The 19,605-nt window shown below is 43.0% G+C and overlaps 1 protein-coding gene across 4 annotated transcripts in view; it reads right to left on the reverse strand.

Annotated features, from left to right (window-relative positions):
• The window catches only part of BCAT1 (branched chain amino acid transaminase 1), a 222,423-nt gene that overhangs the window by 143,992 nt on the left and 58,826 nt on the right, over positions 1–19,605 (reverse strand). For all 4 annotated transcript variants that reach the window (XM_033430242.2, XM_033430236.2, XM_033430237.2 and 1 more), the window contains exons 6-7: positions 12,786–12,949; positions 5,269–5,411 (exon numbers count right to left, since the gene is read on the reverse strand). In XM_033430242.2, coding sequence (XP_033286133.1) covers positions 5,269–5,411; positions 12,786–12,949 — 307 coding nt within the window. The remainder of the gene's footprint in view (positions 1–5,268; positions 5,412–12,785; positions 12,950–19,605) is intronic.

The raw sequence follows: 19,605 nt of genomic DNA on the forward strand, positions 1-19,605 counted from the left end.
CAAGAGAAGCCACGGCAGTGAGAAACCTGCGCACCACAACCAAGAGTAGCCCCTGCTCGCCACAACTAGAGAAAGCCTGCACGCAGCAACAAGACCCAATGCAGCCAAAACTAAATAAATAAATTTTAAAAAAAAAGAAGGAAAAAAAGAAATCCAAAAAAACCAAAATAACACTCCACGGGTGACTCACAGACCCAAGGCCCAGACACTGGTCTACTCTGAGAATGACCGCAGACACTCCCAACCGTGGCGAGGGCTGGCATTATGACCTGTCTGCAGGAGTCAGTGTGGTCCGCCAGCCACAAAGCCTCCTTACAGAAGGATGCCTCTGGTACTCAACATCCGCCCTCCTCCTCACCTCTGGCACCCAGGAAGCTGAATCTAGTGAGAAATTCAAACCTTCAACCATCACTTTATATACACGTTGAGCCTTGTAACAGATGATGGGTTGCCCATCATGTGTCTGCAGAGGAATTCACAAGGGATGCTGGGAAGGATCACTGGGTAGCTAAAGCAGTGTAGAAATCAGTCTTTTCGCTCCAAAGCCATTTGATGCAGGCAAAAAAGGCTTTAGAAATCACCTAGTGCAATCCTTATTTTATAGAAGGATAAACTGAGGCCCTAAAAACATAAGTGACTTGCCAAGGTTGGTGACACTGGGGACCAGTCGGGACCAGAGCCTAAGTCTCCCAACACTGTGGCCACCGCCCTTTCTTTCGTAAACTGTGGTCTGGGCTCACCCACTCCGCTGTGGCCACATCAGACATCCTCGACAACCCAGCTCTCTGGAAGACCAAAACTCTTATGTTCATTCCTGTGTCCCCTCAGCAATGTGCCTGGCCCTGAGTGGTATGTAATAAATGTTTTTGAATAAGACAATAAATGAATAATCCTTTATGCTAGGATACAGCAGTATGATTTCTTTGAATTTTATTTCTAAAAATTATCTGCTGAAAATCACTTCTCAAAAGAAGAAAATTTGTTCTTAGGGCTACTTTTTGTCTTGTTTAGAAGTGTTTGTCTCAAAATAAACGTGTTTTGCAATAGCAAGCCAGCTGGATGTATAAATGTATAGATCTATATGTGTGTACACGTATGCATACACACTGCACACATATAGACAAACACTTCTAGTGTTCCCAAATGGGACCATTCCTAATACTTGCTGAGCTCTAAGACGGCATAAAGTTAAATGAAAACAGCGGCCCCTCATGTGCAAATGCAGTTTTGTGAAATATATTTAACACCCAAAACTGTAACCACTAGCTTGAGGTCAAGGAACAGAACATCTGCTTCTCTGGTTGCCAGACAGAGATGATGACATGACAACATTTGGGCGAGAAATAGTCATTTTCCTCTGCAACCACAAACATGCTTACAAGAGCCAAAACGGGCTCCAGATTGCTCAACAGGAGGAAAAGAGAGCCTACGAATGAAGCTTGTTCTTGACAGAGAAATCATTTTGGGGAGATGAAGGATTTAGAAGCCATAACAGCTGGATTCATCTGTGACTTCCCAAATTCAAGCACTAATGGGAACCAGGAATACCTCAAACACCATCAGCACAATTCTTCATTCGTTCAACAATATACACTGAGTGTCTATCAGTATCAGTGCCGTTGGCTGTTCTAAGCACTAGGGATACAGCAGTGAACCAAACCGATATAACTCCTTGCTTACTTTCTAACAAGCAGAGGCAAACAATTATATTAAATTGTATGTCAGATGATGGAGGCAAAAAATGGGGAAGGCGATGGGGAGTGCTGGGGGAGAGAGTTTAAGATTTGTATTAAGGAATCCAGGGAAAGCCTTCCTGAGAATGGGGTATGCGGCAAAGACTTGAAGGAGGGGGGCAAGCAGCCATGCAGGAAGAGTGCTCCAAGCAGAGGCGGTGTAGATGCCTCCCAAAACCAACTGTGAACTCAACCACAACAACTGAGTCTTACTCTCAAGGTAGCTCCAGTGTCTGGTACAAGATAAAACTGTTTTCTCAACAGTGAATAGCAAGTGTGTGTGTTAAATTACTCATCAACGGAATAAAAAAGGAGAATACGGGGCCCTGCGATCTTACAACCAGGGCTGCTGTTACTGGAATCAAAACCCACATGAATAGATAACCAACAAGGACCTACTACTGTATAGCCCAAGGAACTATACTCGGTATTCTGTAATAACCTATAAGGGGAAAGAATCTGAAAAAGAATACACACACACACACACACACACACACACACACACACACATATGTATATACAACTGAATCACTTTGTTGTACACCTGAAACTAACACAGCATTGTAAATCAGCTATACTTCAATTTAAAAGCAAAAATAAGAGCTCGAGGCTTTTCAGGGCATGAGCCATCTCACCTCCTTGCGCGGCCTTGCAATAAACCTTTCTCTGCTCCAAAAACAAAAACAAAGACAAACAAAACAAAAAACCACATGAGTGTCAGGCCAAGTGCCACAAAATAGTGCACAGCCCTGTGGCAGCCACCTTGTCCCAAAGGAGCAGTGAGAGTGGGTGCTCATGGGAAGAACTCTGCTTTTGGTAAAGTTGGGGAGGGGGGGGAGGAAAATCAATATCTTTCTGATTTTCAACACATTATTCTTTGTATTTTCCTAAAGCCACATGGTGTAAATCAAAGTTACGGGAGTTGCTTCAATGTCTTTTGTTTTTTTTAAGCCCAAAGGTTATTCCTGATTTTCTACTTAGTTCTCAGAGTACTGTTCAAACATTTATTCCATTTCCTTTCTCCTTCCTTCAAATTTTATCTGATCTGGCAGGTGAACAGCCTCAAATTGACGGAGGATCTTCACATTAAAACTAAAGTTATCTCAGGCAACCATAACCTGAAGAGTAACTCTTAAGGTCTTGTATATTTTATAAGAGCCAGAGAGAAATTCATTCATTTCTCCTCTGACTTTTAAAAGCCATGGTGCAAGTGGTTCATGATTACTGTTTGCATGACGGGTCATTTTTCACCAGGACAGTTTCTGGTGTTTCTGGTTAAATCATGTAGCTCTGATTCAGACTGTGCTTAAATCCTGACACCTCCCATCCATAAATAAGGATGGTGCCACTTCTGTATGATGTAACTGGTTTTGTTTGGGGTTGTATGGGTTTTCTGGGGGGTGGGGATGGCAGTGGGCAAGTGGAAAGAATGAGTTGAATCAATTTATTATCTCCTAAGTAATACTGCCTGTCCAACAATGGCTGTCAACTTTCAAGCACGGCTTTTTTTTTTTTTTTTGCGGTACGTGGGCCTCTCACTGTTGTGGCCTCTCCCGTTGCGGAGCACAGGCTCCGGACGTGCAGGCTCAGCGGCCATGGCTCACGGGCCCAGCCGCTCCGCGGCATGTGGGATCCTCCCAGACCGGGGCACGAACCCGTGTCCCCTACATCGACAGGCGGACTCTCAACCACTGCGCCACCAGGGAAGCCCCCAAGCACGGCTTTTGATACAGGTCATATGAAATAACTCAAATTTAAAAATCACAAATATTCCAGTACAAATTTTGTTTTTCAAGAGTGTCAAGTACAAACAGCAGGTATGGAAGAATGAGCATGACCTATACCTGGCTTTTCATATGCTAAAGATTACCAGTGGTCAACCCCAGGACACGGTGTACTCACTACACCTTCTGTTTATTCTAACTCTGACTGAAATATAAGGCTCATCTTATAACTCTGCAAGTAATGCTCAAATTAGCTCTGAAGTCACATTTGAATCACCATTTTCCTCTATTTGTAGCCAAATAACAAAAGAGCAATAGAGGCTACTATAGCTGCTTTAAAATTAAAATTTCATTTATTATTTGAATTAAAACCAATCCCGAGACTTCACAAGTATTTAGAAACTTATTTTACATTTCCAGTCTCAGCACTGTGAAATGAACAGCCTAAAGAATGTAAACAGGCCTAAAAATGTTTTTAAATTTTTTGACTATTAAAATTCTAACGAAAATAAATGCATATATATGTATTTTTCCCTCCATTATTGGGAAAAATACCATTTAATCTAATACCATAGACTTTGCCAAAACATCACCGAACTGCTGTGGTCTCTGCCAACTAATTAAAAAAAATAATCGCAAAGAGGGATAAAGTGAGCATTCAGGATATTAAAGGTAACAAAGAAGTACTGATTTTTATAGTCATATATTAATAGTCTCAAATGAACCAGAATCTAAAAACGATACCCAAATAGATTGATCTGTCCTTAAAAATAGTGTTCTTCATTCAAACTGAGCTCCAGAGTAAATATGCAAGGCTTCTAATGTATTGTCAAAATATGCAGAAAGGGCACGGGTTCGTGCCCCGGTCCGGGAAGATCCCACAAGCCACGGAGCGGCTGGGCCCGTGAGCCATGGCCGCTGAGCCTGTGCTCTGCAACAGCAGAGGCCACAACAGTGAGAGGCCCGCGTACCGCAAAACAAAAAAAGCAGAAAGGGCAATGATTGTTCAATGAATTACAACAAGAGAGTACACTCAATTTCGTATCAGTAGAAACAGTAGACTGTGTTTATTACTACAGCATTTTATACATAGTATATGGTAAATAACCACTGAATTGATCCGAGACCCATCTCCAAATGCAAGGGATTTCAGATAGGAAAAATGATAAGATGGTAAAGGGGATAAGGCAGCATATCTTCAAATTGTGGAGATTTAAATTCCTTCAGTTGGGACTTACCTGGTGGCACAGTGGTTAAGAATCTGCCTGCCAATGCAGGCGACACGGGTTCGAGCCCTGGTCCAGGAAGATCCCACATGCCACGGAGCAACTAAGCCCGTGTGCCACAACTACTGAGCCTGCGCTCTAGAGCCTGCAAGCCACAGCTACTGAGCCCACGTGCCACAACTGCTGAGGCCCGCGCGCCTAGAGGCTGTGCTCTGCAGCAGGAGAAGCCACCGCAACGAGAGGCCCGCTCACCGCAACGAAGAGTAGCCCCCGCTCACTGCAACTACAGAAAGCCCGCACACAGCAACGAAGACCCAACACAGCCAAAAATAAATAAATAAATAAATTCCTTCAGTTGACATCTCAGTAGTAAGTACATCTAAAGCCAAAAAACAAAAATAAAACTCAAAATCTTTAAATGCTGTAAACTTAAACTCATGTTTACTTGGACAGCAAAAGCACAGAATTTCTTAGATTTTGCAAGCGTGTTACTTATTCTCTTGTTCTAAGGTTCTAGTTCTTTTCTTTCCAGTCCCACTGAAAATGACTCAAAAAGAGCCAAGAGCTGAAATCTGAGTGGATTACCTCCATCTTCATTTATCCAGTAAAGAAAAAGATTCATTGTTCCAACTTCAGTTATCTGATGATCCTCTCCATAGAGCCACAGAACCTGCTGACACGCGTTATCCATTGCTTCACATTGGGCAAAGAGAGATGAGCCGTAATTCCTTTTAAGAAAGAGGAAACATACTGATTATGACTATACTTCAGCTCCTACCTCCCAGTAAGTCTTTAATTCACGTGTGGATGTAGTCAATGTACTATGTTTTTAATAACATATACTCTCTAGTTAACTCATAATATTAAAGGAAACCCATTAGAGAACCTAAATGGTCTAACTGCACTCATTTGAGAAAGAGAGAGCCAAGAAAAATCATGGAATTCTAACTTGAAAAGTTAAAACACAGGTAAATAGACAAGTTAGCAACACTTAAAAACTTATTATTTTTTCACATACCAATCAATTTTACATTTCATTTAAACCCCACACCAACACTGTGAGTTAGCCACGATCATTATTTCCATGGTTCAGATGAGAAACTGAGGCTTAGAGAAGTAACTACTATCAAGTTACAGCTATTAATTAGCAGAACACCAACCCTGTGCTCTGAGACCTTTCAGTATAACCAAGAAACGCCTAATGTCCAAGGTCTAAATTCCCTAAAAGGTGAGGCAAGATGTTAAAAATCCTGATTTTAACCAAAAAGTATTCCAAAAGTCTGTTTTTCTCAACCAGCACTATTCACCTTAGATTACTCAAAATCAAAGGAACATGGCATATCTTCCTGGAATGACAATGTAGTTTAGTAGTTTATTCATTCATTCATTCATTTGTTACCTGACTCCTAGGAAAAGTTTAAGTAAACTTGTTAGGGGAACATTTTCCTCTGTGAATCAGAGTGTAAGATACAATTGACATTTAACACACACACACACACACACACACACACACACACACACACACACACACACACACACACACACACACACACACACACACACACACACACACACACACACACACACACACGGCCCGTGGAGAATAAACTCAAACTACAGAGATAAGAAATTGAAATATCTTGGAATTGACTTTTTTTAAGAAGATATATTTTCACAAATGGTCTATCATTTGGAAGGAGAACTGAATTCTAAACTAAACAGAAATATTAATGTTCTTTATACCTTAAAATTTCATTTGGAGGGTGGGAGGGAGGGAGATGCAAGAGGGAAGAGATATGGGAACATATGTATATGTATAACTGATTCACTTTGTTATAAAGCAGAAACTAACACACCATTGTAAAGCAATTATACTCCAATAAAGATGTTAAAAAAAAATTTCATTTGGCATGGGTAGATTCATTCATAACGATGCCTAGCTCTCACTGTCTTCATTAACGAGTTCTCCAATTTTATGTTGCTTTAGGAGAAAAGGAAGTAATATTTAAATTTATCTTTTATTGGGCTTCCCTGGTGGTACAGTGGTTGAGAGTCCGCCTGCCGATGCCCTGGTCCGGGAAGATCCCACATGCTGCGGAGCGGCTGGGCCCGTGCACCATGGCCGCTGAGCCTGCGCGTCCGGAGCCTGTGCTCCGCAACGGGAGAGGCCACAACAGTGAGAGGCCCACGTACAGCAAAAAAAAAAAAAAAAAATTTATCTTTTATTAAACTTAAATGGGAAAATTATGGAGTATAATGCAAAATATGAATCAATGTTTTAGATAAAACATGAGAGTCCTCAAATAAATGTGATGCTCGCTTGCCTTTCTATGCCCCTGGTTATATAATTCACTTTCCTTGGCTTTCAGAGGATAGTAGCAAACAAGTTTGAGAAGAACTGCCATGACAATTAGGCATAGGAAATAAACCCTAGGCCCACCTCAGACCATGAACCCCCAGAAGTACACAGAAATAATCAAACATATAACAATAACTGCTACAAAGCATTAATGTTACCTTCTACAAAATACCCACCTAAGCCTTTTAATGATCTCTTTTACACCTGGGCGAGATTAAAAACTATAGTATTGTCTAAGTCAAAGTGTAAGGTAAGCACAAAAGCCATATATCATAGTGGCTACATGCCATTCTCATCTGCACACCTACTCTCCCAACTATATTCTCTTTGGCTCTTCCCACGGAGCCAAGTCATTCTGCTTGGGTTGACAATCATAGTATCTTGTCCTGCCACAACTGAACAAAAGGGTGGGCAAGTAACTAAGCTGCTCATAAGTTCTTATTTGAGTTCATTCACCATTCATTTTCATGTATGAAACCTGAAAGATGTATTTTCTCCCTTTGAGAGTAGCGGCAGCTTGTGTGCTATGACGTAAGCCTGGGTCTACTGTGTCCATAATCACCAGCCTTCAAAGGAGAAGGCATCTGAAGTAGGAGGGCCCTAAATTAACACATAGCCAGAAGCTATGACAAGAGACAGAGGTAGGACGGAAGCAGAGGGAAAGGGAGGGAAGAGGGACTGGGGAGGAAGCAGCATGGGCAGGACACAGGCAAGGGCAGAAGAAACCTGGCAACAATGATTTGAGCTCCTATTAGAACACAGCTACCATCCCACTTACATGAGCCAATCAATCCCCTCTCTGCTTAAGATGGTTTGAGCTGGTTTTCTGACTTGTAACTCAAAGACTATTGACTAATAACTAAACTATTCTAGAAAGCTATGGGAAACAGGCATCATACTATAGGGCTATTGCAATCTGGGGCATGAAGGGGTTTACTCAATCCAAGGTGTTAAGATTCCTTTAAAAGACCCTCAATATGTATACTTCAAAACACAGGTAATAAAACGTAAATTATCGGTCAATCTGGAGATGACACAATTCTGATATGCAGGAGGCTTTTGTTTTTAATGGCAAATAGGCAATAACTGAGTTACATCATGAGTACTTTTGAATGAGTCTAAACCAGGCTGCAGGGGGAGTCTGGTAGAAAGAGCATGGGTTTGGAGCCAGCAGGCCCAGATGCAGCTCTTTTGTTTCTACTATTGGGTTATAAATGAACTAAAGCAAGTCAGTTCATATTGTGCATCACTGAATTCACTTGGCAAGTAAAAATACTTGCTTGATATACTGCAGAGATTGTTTGGCAAAAATAAAATAATAAAAGTCAAGAAGCGGGCTATATAAGCCTGTTATAGCCTAATGAAATTAAGGTTGTTTTTTAATGACTATTTTAATTGACTTTTCTCTAGTTCATAAGATAAACTTGTGAGACAAACATCTGAAGACAAAGAAACAATTTCTCTCCTAAGTATAATGCCCTTTGGTCTGTTCAAAAGCACATAGAGGGCTTCCCTGGTGGCGCAGTGGTTGAGAGTCCGCCTGCCGATGCAGGGGACACAGGTTCGTGCCCCGGTCCGGGAAGATCCCACATGCTGCGGAGCGGCTGGGCCCGTGAGCCATGGCCGCTGAGCCTGCGCGTCCGGAGCCTGTGCTCCGCAACGGGAGAGGCCACAGCAGTGAGAGGCCCGCGTACCGCAAAAAAAAAAAAAAAAAAGGCACATAGAGAATTTTCAGTGTGAATATCTAGCCTTTCAAAGAAACTTCTAAAAACATACACTTTTGAGAGTATGGCTGAATCAAAACCATGGCTCCCCAGCATCATAAAGCTACTTGGGCAGGAAAAAGAATTAAAGATCCCGACTGCTTCAGTGCATTGAAAGGAAACGGAGTACTTATTTATAGGTGGTATTTTTCCCCAAACACAAGTGTGTATCAAAATTCTCTCTCAGGACTTCGCTGGTGGCGCAGTGGTTAAGAATCCGTCTGCCAATGCAGGGGACACGGATTTGATCCCTGGTCTGGGACGATCCCACATGCTATGGGGCAACTAAGCCCGTGCACCACAACTACTGAGCCTGAGCCTCAACTACTGAAGCCCACGCGCTCTGAGGCCCGCGTGCTGCAACTACTGGGCCCGCGTGCTGCAACTACTGAAGCCCGTGCACCTAGAGCCCGTGCTCTGCAATAAGAGAAGCCACCGCACCGCAATGAGGAGTAGCCCCCGCTCGCCGCAACTAGAGAAAGCCCGCGCGCAGCAATGAAGACCCAGGCAACCAAAAAAAAATTCTCTCTCAGGTGTAAACTGTATTATTAATGGCCACAGGGTAATTGATACCTTGGTAATATATTTGGGTTTCCTCCCATGTGCTGCCAATATTCAGAAGAGAAACACATGTTCTTGGAGGAAAGAGAAAAATGAAAAAGTGGGAAAACTGTCTACATGGAAAATATTTTAATATAATTTTAAATAGAATCTGGGAGATGGAAATATTAAATACATCCTTCCCAAAGAGTAAATTCTATTGTGTGAAATTCAACTGATTGCTCTTAAGATAAAGAGAGTCCTGGAGATGAAACAAGAAAGAGAGCCTTACAATAGAAACTATTGTCTGTTGAGAGGGTACCACCTACCAGGCAGGGTACTAAGTGCTTAACCCCATTATTTCAATGAACTGCCTCAACACAACCCTAGACTTTATTATACTTTTGAGGACCTGAAGGAAGAGAGGACTTAATTGTACAAGATTACGCAGATGTGTGACGTGTATGACTATGTATGTGTTTGACTCTCAGATATCTGATTCCCAAGTCCACTCTTGTAGCTGCTTGGTTCTAACACCACACTTGCTGAGAGCTCCCTATATGCCAGCCAGGGTCCTATGCACTTTATATTATCTCGCTTCATCCTCAAAGGTAAAGTGGGCATTATTACCCTGACTTTATAAATGAGGAAACTGAGGCTTAGACAAGTAACATGCCCAAGGAGTTAGGTTTTTGAGCCAGGTCCTTCTGACTTCAAAGCTTGCACTCAAATGCAGAAAGAGAATATAAGGAAAAAAGGAGGAAAAGTAAGATGGAGAGAGGGAGAGGCCTGAATCAGTGCAAATTAACTAAGAAATTGCCTGGGAATCAAGATGTTCCTCTGATGAAAGACTGACTTCTAGCTCAGTGCTTCTCAAGATTAGCTGCCCAATAAAAATAATCCTGATGCTCAGGCTATCTGCCAGACCAACTAAACCAGAATCTCTAACGGGGGACCCAGACATCACTCAGTGGCAAAGCTCCTCCAGGTGATTTCAATTTGCACCCACAGGTGAGAACCACTGTGCTAGAACTCTCCTTCAACCGTGTGCCACTGTTACTTTTCTCACTAAAGTACACTTAGAAATAAAAGGATAATATTATCTCTGATGGCTTCAAAACAGTGAAATAACCTTAGAATTAAAAAAATATATATATATATATTCTCCTCTCCCTTCCTCCGATTCACTGAGATAGAAAGCAGAAAGTTCTTGAGCTTATGAAAATCAATAGCTATTTAATAAATACTAATTGGGGGCTTCCCTGGTGGCGCAGTGGTTGAGAGTCCACCTGCCGATGCAGGGGACACGGGTTCATGCCCTGGTCCGGGAAGATCCCACATGCCGCGGAGCGGCTGCGCCCGTGAGCCATGGCTGCTGAGCCTGCGCGTCTGGAGCCTGCGCTCCACAATGGGAGGGGCCACAACAGGGAGAGGCCCGTGTATCGCAAAATAAATAAATAAATACTAATTGATTTTTTAAAAAAAGCTTAGAAGGTAACTAATAAATTACGTTTAGAAAAGAGCAATAATACACAAATCTAAGGTTCCTGACAAAAGTCTTTGTCAACTGAACTGGATGATGGTAAATGCAAAATCCTTTGTTTCCCTTGGACTCCTCCAGGTGGGAAGGACAGGAGTAGAGAGCTTTGTAACTTCTTGGAAACAACAGGCGTGTGTGGGACAAGTCCATTCTTTGGTTTCCGCCTGCCCTCTCGCCATTTTTCCTTTTACTTATGAGATCTAGTACTCGCTCCTCTAAGAGATTTCAAGTCAACTTCCACTGATCCTGGTCCAACTGAGCTTAACTATTTTATAATTGACTTTATTTTTTAGAGCAGTTTCAGGTTTACAGAAAAACAGAGCAAAAAATAGAGCTCCTATATACCCTTACTCCCCAACTTCAGTTTCCCCGCGAATATTGATACACTAGGTGTACATAGCAACACTGGGGCTCACTCCTTGTGTTGTACAGAAAGTTTATTTGTTTTTTTGGCCGACCTTCATGTTATGTGGGATCCCAGTTCCCCGACCAAGGATCGAACCCGCGCCCCCAGCACTGGAAGCGCGGAGTCTCAACCACTGGACTGCCAGGGAAGTCCCAGAAAGTATTAATTTTTAACTGCCCTATAGTGATCATATATTCTGTGAGACTGCATTATATCTTCTTTATAACAAATAACAATCTGCCTAGACACCAAACTAAAGATTTCCCTCCAATTTCTCAGTGTTCCCATGTTAACTTTTCCCTAAGCAGGTAGGGGGAGCTAGAGAGCAAGGTTTAAAGAAGAAAAACGTTTAAGTTATCATCTCTTCATCGAGATCGTTGCTTTACTGCACCCTAAGAGAAGTTTTAATAGAGTAATACAGGTGGTATGCAGTGGTGCATATGCATACGCTCTGTGAAGAAGTCTGAACAAGTAAAAAAGACATCAAGAGAGCAAACAACAGTAGTTTTGGACCTGGCTAGCCTAGGACATAGTCAGGAAGGAATGCTCTAGCGCAGAAGGAAAAAAGTGACTTCTTTAGTTTAATGGACTCCAACAGGGTTTCTCTAACCCCTTGAGGGAATGCAGTTATGAGGGAACACCAACAGGGATGACAGGACATAGAATTTTGTCAACATGCTATTTTCTTGGTAGAAAAGAAAGAAATAAAGTCTATGGTGGGGTCAAAGCCAGCTGTCAATGTCTCTCTGGCATCCCAGCAGCACATCCTTCAATTCTGCCAGGGCTCCAGGAATCTACATTTTGTTAACAGGGCTCAGAAGACGGTCACTGAGTCACCTTGCAGGCCTGCTGCTGCCCTGGGTGTGTGATACACACAAAGGAAGAGCCATGCTGGTTAATCCAGCACTTCTTGTTCACCCATCAGGGCATTCCCGATTCACGGCCAAGTCCACCCCTGAAATTGTCTAACACTTGCAAATGCTCTTTTATTTCCAGCCAGCTACATATGGCCTATGCGACTGGCCTGACCAAGCCAAAGCACGGCTATCCCTCAGCCAGTTGGCAGCAGGTATGTCTACAATCTGTGGCAATGAAGACAGCACTTCAGTGAAGCAGGCAGCTTCCCCAGACAGGACTCCTTGGAGCCAACTGGGAGCCTGGGCCCCAGCACCAGATGCTCTTGAATGCCAACTTTCAGCCTGCGGCCAGGGCCCAGCATCCAGGGGTAGTTCATTCAAAGCACTGCTTTTATTCCTGGTTTAGTTACTTTAGCTCTTGCCTATGTATAACAGTCAATGTTTCTCCCTTACGAGGGGGCCACAGAGGTTATCCTTTAAACAACCAGCACATTCAAAACACTGAAAACTAAACACAGAAGAAAAATGAGCATTACAATGTAAAAACTAATATATGTACTTGTATTGAAGTGAAATGGCAATAACTAAATGGTCACGAGGGACTCTTTCCTTTAGACAGAAACACAGACTGACTTACCCTCCCATCTTGCAGTCCCCGGTCCCACCTTTCCAGGCTCTTACGTACTTCGGATTGGCCCACAGGGACACTGGATTAAAGCTCCCACTTGAAAAATAAGGTCCCACTGGGCTCAAGATTACAAAGAGCAGGGCTTTAGTAGGCTTCTTGACTCCCAGAGAAGGCTGTAATAAAGCAAAAGTACACACAACTGTTAATTTAAAATGCAGACACCAGTCTCAAAGTCTAGAAGAGATTTGTAACCATCTCCCAGAAGGGACTACGGACAGCTGTTACTTCTAAGTGCACTTTTTTTTTTTTTGCGGTACGCGGGCCTCTCACTGCTGTGGCCTCTCCCGTTGTGGAGCACAGGCTCCGGACGCGCAGGCTCAGCGGCCATGGCTCACAGACCCATCCGTTCCGCGGCATGTGGGATCTTCCCGGACCGGGGCACGAACCCGCGTCCCCTGCATCGGCAGGTGGACTCTCAACCACTGTGCCACCAGGGAAGCCCCGGACAGCTGTTACTTCTAAAGCTGAGTTACACAAGCCTGATGGTCCTCTCTTTCAAGAAGAGAACACCGAGAATGGGGTACTTTGGTTCCATTTTACTTTGCTTTGTAAGTTAAGATTTTAAAGGAAAAGCAAATTTGTCAACTTTTTAAATAGTAGGCTTTTTCAGAGGAGTATATTTTTAACAACTAGCCCTATAACACCTTTCAGTGTTGCACTGATTGGGAACTGAAAAAGGGAAGAACCTAGACATGATTTCAGTCTTTGGGGGTGAAACCTAATATCTGCTTCTCTAACTTGCTCTTCTGCTTCTGGACGTGCCAGTGCCTCCCGCAGGCAGTGGGCTCGGGGGAGTGTGCCATTAGCTCACCTGACTGTGAGAGACAGCAGACAGCAGGAGTGCAGCTGCACCAGAAGCAAAGACACCAGACAAGGTAACCGCCCCCCCGCCAAAAAAAGACAAGAGGATGAAGGACTCAGGAATTCGTGTCAGGAATGACAAAGATAGAAAATGGCCTCTCCCACCAATACTGGAAAATCACAAGCCAACGATGCGAAATCATACAAATTCCTCCAGCACAGAAGTGGTTGTAAGTAATTACTGCCAGTTGTTTTTTGAGGAAAACTGAGAGACTGAAAAGTTTTGAGGGCTACGTATTACAAAGGCGAAAATGGCCACTGGGCTATCCTGTGCAATTCAAGACCACACGAGTAAGAAAACAAGTCAGGACTCTTACATTAGTATTGGGATATAAAAAACTTGTGTCTAGTCTTCAAAAGGAACCTGGTCTGCCTGGATGGGGTGGTAGTATGGCGTGGAAATAATGAGAGGAGACTCCGTTCCCCTGATTTTGTGGCTGTTGTAATATTCGATGAAACTGACTGAAAGTGGACCTAGGGATATATTTTTTTCTGAATTTCAATTAAATCTCCTCCTCCACTACCTATTAGCTCAAGGCCCCGCACCCACTACTTGTGCCCAGATCATCAAGAATCAGGTAGGGAAAATATCCGTGAGCAGAATAAAATGTGATTGTACATGTGCACACTGATGCCATTGGAAAGGCGTAGGAAATGGGAAGCTGAGTCCATTCACACTCCATGTGAAGGTGAGGACCACGCGGGGCTTGGCTGGCCCCAGAGCAAACGGATTATAGGTGACGGATAACTGAGTTAAAGAAATGAGTCAGGGCTCCCCTGGTGGCGCAGTGGTTGAGGGTCCACCTGCCGATGCAGGGGACACGGGTTCGTGCTCCGGTCCGGGAAGATCCCACATGCCGCAGAGTGGCTGGGCCCGTGAGCCATGGCCACTGAGCCTGCGCGTCTGGAGCACAGGAGAGGCCACAACAGTGAGAGCCCCGCATACCGCAAAAAAAACCCCAAAAACAAACAAACAAACAAAAGATATGAGTCAGCAAGCGACCACAGTTTTTGGTTTTTTTGCTCATTTGTGTCTGTTCTTTAATGGGGACTAAAGAGGACACCCCTACGAGGGAAGAACGAGGAGACTTAAACTCCATTTGCTTTTTTTGGTTTCGTTACTTGGAAAAGAAATCCTCAGAATAACACACACATCTGCCTTTCTTCCCAACTTTGATAAAAATTGACTATCTTATCTCTGCACTTTTATTTACCTATCAGTTAAGTAAGTACACTTCATATCAGCGATGCTTTGAAGCTTAACATTTAAAAAAAAAATTTTATTGACCATTATAATGAGGAATTAAGCTTCTCAACATAATTTAGAAATACAATATGCAGGACACATCTCAGTAATTTACCTAGCTTCTAATGTTCTAAATAAAATAGCTTATTTACGGACAAGCTAACAAGCATTTTATTAGATACCACATGAATGCCTGGACTTTTCTCACTCACGTATATTTTGCAACCTACACACTATTAAAAAAAGTAACAGGGACTTCCCTGGTGGTCCAGTGGTTAAGACTCACGCTCCCCATGCAGGGGGCCCGGGTTCGATCCCTGGTCAGGGAACTAGATCCCACATGCCGCAACTAAGAGCCCGCATACCTCAACTAAAAGATCCCGCGTGCCGCAACAAAGATCCCACACACCACAACTAAGACCCAGCGCAGCCAAATAAATAAGTAAATATTTTTTAAAAAGTAACAATAACTCATGATCATGGAAATATTTTTCAGAGATAAATTTCATCTTATTCATTTCCTTCCCCTGATTTAATTGACAGGTAAACTTGCATTTATTCCACTAGGTGGTAGTAGAGAGAGCACAGATGGAAAACAGAATAACATGCATTAAATCTATTTCTAGAAAAGAGTATCTTGATAAACCTTCAAGCAATACTTTTACTCTTAGCAAGCAGGTAAATAATAGACTAGAGTTCTTCAATGCTGAGAAAAAAATGTGTTTATGTGTACTAACATTTTATTTTAAATTTAAGCAAGGTCAACTCATGCTTTACAAGCACTTCAAGTACTGGTGTTGATCATAGCTCAGTCACCTTCATCCTTAAATGATTATTTATGTCAAATGTCTTTTCATGAAAAGAACTATGACTTTACTGAAAATGGTCACTGCTTCATGAGTGAGAATAAGTAAAATGTAACTTTATGGAAGGGAAACGGAAACTTTATGGAATGTAACTTTAAGGTAGGAACAGACCTAATCACCAAGTTCCCTTCCTTTATCAGGAAGGGAACTTGGTGATTAGGTCTGTTTCTACCCTCAAGGAACCATTATTTGTTCCTTTTTCTTAATTCTCCCTTCTTTCATGGAAAGCAATTTAAATTCTGCACTACTCCTACAATTAAGAGTAGTTTATGATAGTATAATATTAATCAAAAGGGACTTCCCTGGTGGCGCAGTGGTTAAGAATCCACCTGCCAGGCCTTCCCTGGTGGCGCAGCGGTTGAGAGTCGGCCTGCCGATGCAGGGGACACAGGTTCGTGCCCCAGTCCAGGAAGATCCCACATGCCGCGGAGCGGCTGGGCCCGTGAGCCATGGCCGCTGAGCCTGTGCGTCCGGAGCCTGTGCTCCTCAACGGGAGAGGCCACAACAGTGAGAGGCCCGCGTACCGCATCCTCAATAATTACACAGTACTTTTCAGTTTCCAAGACATTCCATAGCCATTATCTCAGAAAATCCAACAATCCAGGAAGTTAAGGGTTATAATTCCTATTTTTAAGTTGAAGAAACTGAGGCTCAAACGATTCACCCGAAGTTTCAGTTATTAAGCTCTACGCCTTCTACTCTTAGTCCAGAGCTCTTTTTCGATATGAGTTTGATAAAAAAAAAAAAACAGTGAAATTCCCAGGATTTCCTAATGTGAAGAGAGTTCAAACCAGACCTTCCTTCTACCCTCAGCCTTCACCACAGCTCTCATACTCTAGGCAACCCATGTTCAAACCATACAGAACCCTTCAGATTCTTCCTCAATTTTCTACTTAAAATGTATACATTGAAGCCCTGACCCCGCAACGTGAATGCATTTGGAGATAAGGCTTTTAAGGAGGTAACTGAAGTTAAATGAGGTCAAAAGGTTGGGGCCCTAATCCTGTCAGCCTGGAGACACCAGAGCAAGTGCACCCTGCTCCCTCCCGCACCCCCCTTCCTCCCCCAACACAGAGGAAACGCCCTGAGGGGCACAGTGACAAAGTGGACATATACAAGCCACTAAGCGAGGCTTCACCAGAAACCCACCCTGTTGGCACTTCCAGCCTCCAGAACTGTGAGGAAATAAATTCTGGTGTTTAAGACACCTAATCTTTGTATTCTGTCATGGCAGCCCAAGCTGACTAAGACATCCCTTCTCTGGACTTCCCTGGTGGCGCAGTGGTTAAGAATCCGCCTGCCAATGCAGGGGACACGGGTTCCAGCCCTGGTCCAGGAAGATGCCACATGCCGTGGCGCAACTAAGTCTGTGTGCCACAAATACTGAGTCTGTGCTCTACAGTCCGCGCACCACAACTACTGAGCCCGTGCACCACAACTACTGAGCCCATGTGCCACAACTACTGAGCCCATGCGCCACAACTACGGAAGCCTACATGCCTAGAGCCTGTGCTCTGCAACAAGAGAAGCCACCGCAGTGAGAAGCCCGCGCACCGCAATGAAGAGTAGCCCCCGCTTGCCGCAACTAGAGAAAGCCCACGTGCAGCAATGAAGAACCAACACAGCCAATAAGAAAAATCATTTGAAAACAGTCTTGAGTATTGGCAAAAACTGGGCAAAGAGTTACTGCCATTTTTGTAAAAAGAAGGATAATACTTAATGTACAAACACATGTAAGCAGGTAAGAGGTGTGTATATTTATCTATATATATCTCTAGACAGATACAAGAAAAACTGGCAACAGGAATTGCTCAGAAGGAGGTGAACTGTGGACTCTGGATCAGAGTAAGAGTAGGAAGGAAACTTCCTTTCCATTGTATACTTTTGGTACTATCTGAATTTTCTAATCAAATTTTTCCCTCCCCCAAATCCCTCCTTTAAAATCCCAGAAATATACTGGCAGGTTTCATGTGAAAACTGATATTCCTAAGCTCAGAAGCATTGTGAATGAACTTTAGACTTAGGTGACTATACATGTGTGTTATAGAATACATATAACATATTGTAAAATATATAATACAATATATAAAATCTGGAATGATTATGTCAACTATAATTGAGAGCAGGAAAGCTGGTAGCTCAGAGGAGGAAAGGAAATGGACATGAAGGCAGATTTACATTAAAACGAGATGGGGTGTAGGAATAAACTGGGAGATTGGGATTGACATACACACACTACTAGATATAAAATAGATAACTAATAAGAACCTACTGTACAGCACTGGGAACTCTACTCAATATTCTGTAATGACCTATATGGGAATAGAATCTAAAAAGAGTGGGTATATATGTATATATATCGATATAACTGATCCACTTTACTGCACAGCAGAAACTAACACCACATTGTAAATCAGCTATACGCCAATAAAAATTTTAAAAAAAAAGATTACACTTTCCCCCAATGAATTGTACTGACATCCTTGTCAAACTAAATTACCATAAAAAACAAAAACAGAAACAAGACGGGAAAGCACTTATTAGCTCCCATCCGAGTTACAACAAGCAGTCTTATTCGACCAGGCCCCATTTCTTCACCACACTGACCTACATCTATCAACACATTCATTCCATGGGTCTGACACTCCCACAAGCTCCATGAGACACTGAGTTCCATGAAGGCAGGGAGGTAGCATCCCTAGAACAGCACAGTAACCAGTGCAAAGGCAAGAACACAGGGGTTCTGATTTCACCTCTGTGGGCCTCAGTTTCCTCATCTCTAAAGTGATGCCAGTGGCACCTGCTCACAGGGCTGCTGTCAGTCAGTGCAGGGATGGCACCAAGCATAGCGCCTGGCACTTAGGAGAACTTCACAATGCCAGGTGATGGGGGTGATGACAGACTGGACCACTGTGTTTCATCAAAGAGGACCAGGACCTCCCTGAAAGGCAGCTGGACTTTCCTGGGATTGGCCTACGACATCTTTCAGGGAAACAGTAACTCAGCAATTCCCTAGGTTGCATATTTTCAAACTGCTCATTGCATATAAGGAAACGGGGAAATGGAATCCCAGTAAAGGAACTAGGACGAAGTGTGGTTAGTGTCTAGCATGGGGAACTCTGCAGCAGTTAGAAGTGATGGACTGGATCTACACATAGTAACCTGGATAGAAATGAGAAACACAGCACAGAGGGAAAATGTTAAGAGCCACAATGAGATGTGTAAGACAAAATCATTTATATAAATTAACATTACAGGCATCCAAGGTAATAAGAGATACTTAAAACCCATATAAACCAAAAGAATATTCGTTCAATACATAAGAATGATTTCCAACGGCAGAAGAGGAGATGAGAGTAGGGAAGATAAAAGGGAATTAAAAAACAAAGAGACGGCCTCCCTTCTGCCCGGCGATGGTAAGTGCATCGAACTGAGCGGTATCATTGTTAACCATGTGCACCAACACTCCACAAAAGTAAAAACAAAGAGAATAAAAACAATCTTCCCCTGTAATAATGTTGAAATGGGCAAGAACAGCCTCAAGAGGATGTCCATTGTTAAGAGTGGCCTGATAGGGCTTCCCTGGTGGCGCAGTGGTTGAGAGTCCGCCTGCCGATGAAAGAATCCTAGTGACCTAGAACCCACTGGCTCCAATCCTCCAGCCAGTAGCTCACATATCAAATGTAGCCACCATGAAAAGGCAACAAGTGATAATTACCAGACTGGACTGTATAAACATTCATGTGGTGCACAAATGTTTAAACCCATATACTTCACTGAATGCTATCTGTATCAT

Source organism: Orcinus orca, chromosome 11 (genome assembly GCF_937001465.1).
Source record: "Orcinus orca chromosome 11, mOrcOrc1.1, whole genome shotgun sequence".
NCBI classification, from domain to species: Eukaryota; Metazoa; Chordata; class Mammalia; order Artiodactyla; family Delphinidae; genus Orcinus; species Orcinus orca.